General features: G+C 40.9%; 1 protein-coding gene across 6 annotated transcripts in view; it reads left to right on the top strand.

Moving 5' to 3' along the window:
- kcnc3a (potassium voltage-gated channel, Shaw-related subfamily, member 3a) overlaps window positions 1-7,208 on the top strand; it is a 58,895-nt gene extending 51,687 nt beyond the window's left edge. For 4 of the 6 annotated variants that reach the window (XR_006030646.1, XR_006030643.1, XR_006030644.1 and 1 more), the window contains 2 exons: window positions 6-1,657; window positions 2,640-7,208. Coding sequence is in view for 1 of the 6 variants with exons in the window: in XM_042085227.1 (XP_041941161.1) it covers window positions 2,640-2,653 (14 nt within the window). In the remaining 5 variants the exon portion in view is untranslated. The remainder of the gene's footprint in view (window positions 1-5; window positions 1,658-2,639) is intronic. The other 2 variants (XM_042085221.1, XM_042085227.1) reach the window with 1 other exon arrangement.
- Window positions 7,209-8,346: the final 1,138 nt, after the last annotated feature.

Genomic DNA, 8,346 nt, shown 5'->3' on the forward strand with positions numbered 1-8,346 from the left:
CACAGAGAACTATACTGAAAGCCCTGTGCTTATCAGATATATGCAAAAAGAAGCAGTAGCTGTGAATTAACACTGAAACAAGCTATCATTCCTCCTGCATAGCCACATTACCAATCAGCATCAAGATCTATTTCCCTTGCACACCTCTACACACAAATATGAACAGGGTGTGCAGTCATCCTCCTCCTCTCCCTGTTCCCCCACCCCCCACCCCCATAGCTCTCTTCAACCTTTACTAGTGACTGTCGTCTGATTGTTTCAAGTTGTCCATCTTCCACTCGAGGCTTTGTACTCTCTTGGTTGACATTTCATATCATATCGAATGCATCTCTCTCACCTCCACAGAATCAGGGGAGAAAATGGTGTTTTATGACAGTGGCAACACCCATGTTCAGATCCAGGTTTTTGTTCTCCTGGGTGTTCTTGCTAGGGAGGTGACCGCCGTAGCATTACAATCCACACCATCAGTTGTTGTTGGTTCAGGATTGTGTTCTATAAAAATATTGCATTGCTTCAGGAAGACATTGAGCGAATGTTCCTGAAGTAGGATTGGAGGCTTATCTGATTGTGGGCAGGCTTTGTGAAGGGGCCTTTACTTTTGGACACATCTGGAGTCTGGAGCCGAAGCTTGGCAAGAGGCCTGTACAAAAAAAAAAAAAACACACACACAGAGTTGAAAATCCAAACCTGTAATACTCACATAGACACTGCATGCAGACCTGAGTGTCACGAGAATGCTTGTTACACTGTATCCATGTGCATCTTGTGTTAACTTCCCCTGTATATAAGAGCATGGTGTATCTCCATGGTAGGGAAAGGGACAGTGCTTGCGTGATGTGAAGGAAAGCAGGGTTGTTTTGATCGCTGATTGCTGGAGAGGTGAGACAACACTCAGGGAGAGGTTGATGTCAGCAGCTCTGATGTTTCTGCTTTGGACCACTGGAAACATCTGTCGACCTGTGCAAAGTTTAGGATCACTGAAAAGCATTCCTTTAAACCCATTCTATCATCATTTAAAAGCAATCACAACCTAATTCTGGAACAAGCGTAAATTCCAGAATATTCCATACTTCTTGCACTCACTTCAATCAGACTCTTCCCTTATCACTACTCAGGTATAATTCTCTTCTGTTCCAATCAGTGCTTCCAAAATGATGTCTAAGAGAATATAGTGGAGTAGATATTGTGACTATAATTCCTGACTGTGAGCTTCATATTCCTTCTCCCTTTTCATTCATGTTTGTTCTCAGTGTCCTCACTACCTTCTAAGTCATAGTTTTGTTTTTCATTTCTCCCTCCATTTTCCTTTTTTCCTTGTTTTCATATATATTTTCTTGTACAAATTTACTGCTTCCAAAAACTAACCAAAAATATTAAACTGCATACAAAAAATGAACTGAGGTTTAACAAAGCAAACATGTTCCAATTTGATCTTGCCTGAAAATGGATTACAAAGAACTCACATGGATAGACGGACAGACCCTAATGTGCAATGAAAGAAAGATGGACAGATTGTTCTGTGTGAGGGACTAGTAGGAACTGTTTGAAAAGAGGATTGTCATCAAAGGAAGAAAACCGTGAAATGGAGGACAGTTTGGGGAAGAAAGAACAAAATCAAAATGAGAGGAGGATGGAAACGAAATGATCGCTTCTCAGTGTAAGAATGAGTGTTTCATGTCCTGTTTGTGTTTCTTTGTGTGAGTGTGAGTGTGCCTTGTGCCATGTTCCATGTTTCAGTGCAACGTGCTTCACTGTGTGTGCCGTGTTTTCCTGTGGTATTTTGTGTTCCGCTTTTATTCCATTTCTTTGCTGTGTGTCGTGTTTTTTTTTTTTTCCTCGCTGTCGCAAATGACCCCCTCCGTGTTCACATGGTCCACCCAGTACAAAGGGCAGCCAGGTCTCTCTGGACACAAGCGGTGGCAGTTGGGAGACTGTGGAGCAGAGGGTTGACAGTGTCATTTGGGACCCGCCCCTCTGTGTTTGCTGCGTGTGTGTGTGTGTGTGTGGGGGGGGGGGGGGGGTTCTTCTGATTTTTTACTCCAACGTCCTCAGGGGTCCTCAGTCCTGCAACGGTCACTTGCCAGTCTTCTGCTTTACCAGCCAGTGGGCCACAACCTTGTATTTGATCCTAAATTTAAGTGGTGACCAGCAGAACTTTGGGCCTCAAAGACTGGAGTTACCATCATACGTGTGTGTGTGAGAGAGAGAGTGCGTGTGTATTGTGTGTGTGTGTGTGTGTGTGTGTGTGCGCTGAGAAAAAAATGAGCCAAGTTTTTGAGAAACATGTATTCAGTACAAGTTTTGGCAAATGTGTATTTTATTTGAGTGCATGTAGGTGGGCTTCCTCATCAGCTCTTCTTTGTTTCACATTAACACCCAATGGGATGTAGATATTTGGCTGAGAAGAAATTAATTTCATGAACCATCATGTTTGTGTGTGCACTCACAGGCATGTGCTGTATGTCTTGAGATACGCAAATGCCTGTGAGCTGCGTAGGCTTACCCCTCAGTTGCTCTGTCGTCCACCGTGTAGAGCTGTTCTTGTAGTGGTTTTCCTTTGCTGAATGGATTTAGTGTTGAACTCTTAACTGTTTCCACTCATGTCTTGTCTTTTTTGCCTCTTTTCCCTTTCTTTGCAGTGTTGAGTTTCTAAATTTCCTCAATTTCTCTCAAAAAGAAGACAGAAAATTATACAATTTATCCAGAGCCTGTCATTGGGAGCACCATTAGAAGAACTACAACTTACAAATAGAAGACATAGAGAGAGAGAGAATAGAAGACATGGAGAGAGAGAAAGAGAGTGAAAGACCAGGGGAAAAGAAGACTCTGGGGCAAAAGAAGAGAGTCACTTGTTTGGTATTCTACATGAAATATAGTCACAGAGACAAATAGTGGACAAATGCGAAACATAGCAAAATAATAACAATTGTCAAGACACTGGACCTCACTGGACTCACACGTGTACTCTAAACTGAATGCTTTGGATTGTATACACTATAGTAAACAGAGAGAGACGTGCAAAAACAAAATCAGAGACTGAAAACTTGGGACTTGTGGGATTGTGACTACTGCTGTATAGTTAACAGAGTGGTCAAAGCTGCTCCAGCGTTCACTGATTGTTGTAACTAAAACTGCTGGGGAAAGTAGTCACTGCTGTCCACCCCAAATTATTTTGGCCTCAGATGTGGACAAGCCCACAGATTTCGGCACCTTACCTCTAAAGATGTACACACGTATACACACACATATGCCCACACATACACAGTGCAAATTGCTCTTCGTGATGACATGAAGTACCACTCTTGGGGACTCTGTGATGTGGACTTGTGTGACTCAGCAAAACCGAAACGTTGAAGAAGGAGAGAGGTGCTGATGATTGCCCTGCATTTGGGGTGATCAGTTGCCTATTGTTTCTCTCTCTCTCTCTCTCTCTCTCTCTCTCTCTCTGTATCTCTCTTTCTCTTCTCTCCTACCGGTCATGCTATTGTGTTTCCTCCCCTCCCCCCCTCAACCTCCACCTGTCTGCATCTCGGCGTGTCTACTCTGTAGTGAACTGCATGGCATGAACAAAAAAACTCAAGCAAGGAAGTAGAGAACAAGTAGACGGAGGAAGAGACTTCAGTTAGCAAACAAAGGCGCATTCGCGTTGTCCTTTTTTTTTTTTTTTTCTTCGATTACAAAAAAAATCTCTGATCTTGAAGTTGGCTCATGGCACGAGCCCAGCTGCTGAAAAAGAGCTTAGAGTGGACAAAAGAAAGAATAATAACGACTCCCCTTCCCATGGGATGACGTGTTCGAGCTGAAAGAAGAAAAGGAAGAAGGAAAATAGACGCATGGTGCCAATAGAAGAACAGCAAATGGAAGTATGGCGAACTTTGATGAACAATTCAGAAAAAAAAGAGAAAATCGAAAATGCATTTTCTTACTTTGTTTACCAGCATGACTAATTTGCATGACTCTACTTCTGCAAGCCGTGGCCCCTGAAAAAAGCAAGGGGCTCGGAATCCCTTCAAAAACAAAACCAAATGGGGAAAAACAAAAGAGATTTATGTTATATGCAACTTAGAAAAGAAGAGGATTATATTAAAAGAGGATCTATATTTTGTTTTTGAATACAAAAAATAATAATAAAAATATAAGATTGCAAGATAAACAAACTATGTTTTATTAGATATAAGGTAAGACACCCCACCAAATGTACTGGTTGTGAACAATTCTCTTGCTACTTCTGCTTCTATAATTACTTCTATAACTACGACTGCTCTTGTTACTGATCCTACCATGAGGACTCTTGTTGTATACGACTGTACTACTTCTCCTGCTTGCTCTTTCCTGCTGCACTGCTGTCAGCCTCTCTCGCCGTCGCCCCCTGCTGCACAGGCTGCATCACAACAACTCTCCTCTCCCATGTTGACCTCTCACTCCTCTGCACCCACAGCTGTGCGCTGACGTCAGGAGGTCAAGGGTGATTGCTTCACTGGAGGAGATGCTACCCACACCAGTGCAGTTAATGTGAAGTAGACTGTAATATTTCTGTCCATGTTTTTCTGTTTCTTGATGAGTTATACATTCACAGCAGTTCAGTGTGTGGGTAGACAGTATGAGATGAGTTGAACAAATGTGTGCAATTTTAGCCCAGCAATACTAGTTTCATATCATCCAAAGGGGGAGGTTCTCCTGTTCTCCATCATCACAACCTTGTAGCTGTCACAGGTTCACAACAATGTTTTGTCTCCTGCCCCCATATCACTTCGCACTTTTACGTTTCTCCATGCTGCTGAGTTCAAAGGTTATTTTCAGCTCTTATGTAGCTTAGCACTAATGTGCTCACCTTAATATTTTGGCTCAAGTCTTCTCTGTGAAATCAGTCATTTTGGTTCTAATGTCCTCAGGATAAGATTTGATATGAATAAGACCGACAGGGATATGTGCAAATGAGATACACTGTGTTGACATAACAAAGCGGTTGTTAATGCAGTTACTGTGTATTAAGGTTTAGCCTCCACCTCGGAATCCTGTGGTCTTGTACTTTCTCACCTCTCCTCCTGAGTGTACCCAACTTGTGAGGGCAGTTCACTAAAAGAAAGTTAAATTTAAAAGCCACATTATACCCTAGTGAAGTTCTATAATAGACTTGTTCTTACTGTCCAAAATATTCAAACAAACCTCAGATTTCTTGTTTGGAGTTTAAAGAATTCTTGGTGCATAAATGAATTAGGCCTACTTTTGAATAATGCATTGCTCATTATACTGTTTTGAAATGTCAGTGACTAATTTATGTGTCATCTTTATTACAATCAGTGCAATTAATTGTGCTGTTTTTTCTTTGTTATTTTTCACTTCAGTGGCTAATATTGTAATGGTGGTTGGCCAGAGATAAGATGTAGGAAATATTATCTACATCATGGCCTTTGATGAGACTTAATTTCACCCATAAGAATTTCACCCACCTACTATCAGTCATCCATGAGCATCCAGTAGATAGTAGTTGGATATGGGCCTGCATAAGGATCAATTGAATGAGGGCTGCAATGACAATTCGAGTTGTGTCAACCAGTGTGCTAATTACCTGACCAGAATCTTCACTAAGGTGATCAGTTACCTATGCAAGAGCGCAGCTGTAGTGTCAGGGCCTATTTGCACAAGAACGTCTCAAATTGGGTTGTATCTGTTCTGATCTATCTGTTCTGGACACTTCAGCACTATACGGTCAGTGAGTAGCTCCTATGGTCACTTAAACCCCAGTCCTACTGTAGCCATGCATAATGGTCCATGACAGGGTCATTGACTTCAGGTAAAAGAGTGATGCAGTGGTAGGTTGCCCCTTAAGCATCACTTACATTGACATTCATTTCACCTCCCTGTTCTCCCAGTTCAATGTACTGGTCTCACATCTCCGTCCCCCAGTTTTCCAGATAGTTCAGTAAGGCCCCAGAATGGAACTAAGCAAGAAAATGGGTTTTGATTTAGAGAGAGGGATGCGTTACTGTCAAGGAGAATTAAAGGGAGCTATAAGGAAGGCCTATTGAAGCCCCTTTTTAACAGCAAAAACAACTTCATCCACAGTCCAGGGTCTCTGATATAGAGCAATAACAAGTCCACCAGTTCTCCACAGAGGGATGACCATTGTAATATGGGGTGACAGCTTCCAAAGTCAGTTGGAACCTACCCACACAGAGAAATATCAGGGGATCCTTGTGAATGTCATTGATTGTAACTGCTAATGTGTTTTACACATAGAGTGGCTTGTGAGTGCAAGTCCATTTGCGTGTCTGTGTGCGTGTGTGTGTGTGTGTGTCTGTGTGTGTGAGTGTGTGTCTGCCTGTCTCTGTCTGAACTTGGGGGGGATGCATCACGAGTGGATCTGTGATTTAGAGCAATGCCACGCCCATGTGAGGTGACTGACAGCTCCACTGTTTACTTGAAACCCAAATATAAAACATATCAGTGAGGAGCAGAACAAATCGAGCCAGATTCAGCTGCCACTCCCCTTCTCTTTTCTCCTTTTGTTTTCCCTCCATCCTCACCTCTGTTGCTCTCCTTCCTCTACTGTTTTTTGTTTAGGAAGAAGCTATTTGGCATCTGTTGTTTTCTTGTGTTCTTCTATCATATTGTTTGAAGCTGAATTATAATGCATGCGTGGGGGAAAAAAGAAGACTACAATTTATCTGTGAATGATATTGAAGAGTGAAATAACCTTCTCTTTCACCTGTTTTCCTGCTCGAATTCTCTCTTCATCTGTTTAAAAAGCAGGAGGAGGGAGCGCAAAACTAAAAGCATTACTGTGAATCACAAACTCACTTAATCTGAAATTTTCAAAATGAAAAAGTCTTGAGAATTTCCTTTCCTCCATTTCCTTACTGACTTTCTTTATTGATTTATTTACATTTTTGTTAGGCTTTTCTTATGTATTTTGGCTGTTTAGTTGTTGGCCACCAAATGAGTTTCATGAAGCAGGGGTTTCTGAGTGTTACAGGTTGAGCAATGAATAGATAAACAATCACACACATTTGAGTGCTTAAAGAGATACACAAACACCCAAATACATGAGCATCAGACAACACACACAAAAAACATTTAACACACAAACGTAATCGCATTCACTTACATATGTCAGAAACCACGGCCACATATTCATAGACCATTTTGTTTCTCTTTGTTTGCTACTAAAAGGCTATCTTGTTTTGTTACGAATGTGATTATTTTTTTTAATAGAGCCTGCCTTAAAATCTTTTTTGTGTTGTCCACAGGTATAATTTACTAAAGGGGCCTACAGGGCTCTGAAGCCCAAGCCTCTGCATGAAGTCACTATGTTCCCCACCCTACTCTTCTCTTTTCAAAAAACTCAGAAGTCATCATTTAAGGGGCTATTTTTTTACATTTTTCTTTTGGGGGAGCATGCCCCTGGACCCTTCTAGCTTAACTGGGGGGGGGGGGGGGGGGGGGCTGTTTGTGTCTGTGCTCAAAGTCCTTCCATGGTTGTACACAATCTAAAGCTAAGTTGACCTGCTATGCTAACTGGTGGAGGTATGCAGCAGCACCAATTTGCTGTCTTATTAGGAGAGAGCGGGGACTGCAGGAGGAAAGAGATGGTTATTATGATGGTTGGATGGTTTATGCTTTGAAGACTGATGCTGGATATGATTTTAAAATATAAAAAAGAAAAAAGTCTACAGAACTGTATAAAATATATTTCAATGGAATGTTTATTACTTACCTTTTATATTTTTGAAACAATGAAAAAATGAATAAACAGTAATTTAACAAAGTTTGTGAAAGGCGAGACTTACAACAGCTCTATTATTAAAGAATGAAAGTTTGAATGTGAATGCTAACTTACCTGATCAACTCTTCTCCATCACACATAGGAAAAATAACAATAAAATAACAAAAACACAAAATAAATAGAAAAAATACAACAAAACATATCAAATTTAAAAAGAAAAGGTCCACAAAAATCAATAAAAACAATAAAAGCTTATGCCAAAATTTTCATTGTGTGTCCTCTGTGTGTATGATTTAAAAAAAAAAGCAGAATAAATCTCAGATATAGAATATCCCGAAAATGGATTCTACTACTGTATACCTTATATGCATTTCTACTTTTACAGTTTTGATAGGTCAGATAACTGTCATTATGGGTTAAACATGGCCTTAAACTGCCACATGAGTAGCCTTCCACATGTATATTGTTTTAAAAAAAAAACTGTAAGCGGCATCATAAATGAACATACATTTGAAATGTATAGTCCAGGGTTGTATAAGGCCTGTGGGCCAGATCAGGCCCACCAGCATGTTTCATACAGTCCCCCAGATGTTTTGGGTAGGAAGTGGAAATTAGAAGAA

The sequence above is a fragment of the Alosa sapidissima genome, chromosome 3, assembly GCF_018492685.1.
Source record: "Alosa sapidissima isolate fAloSap1 chromosome 3, fAloSap1.pri, whole genome shotgun sequence".
Taxonomy (NCBI): domain Eukaryota; kingdom Metazoa; phylum Chordata; class Actinopteri; order Clupeiformes; family Clupeidae; genus Alosa; species Alosa sapidissima.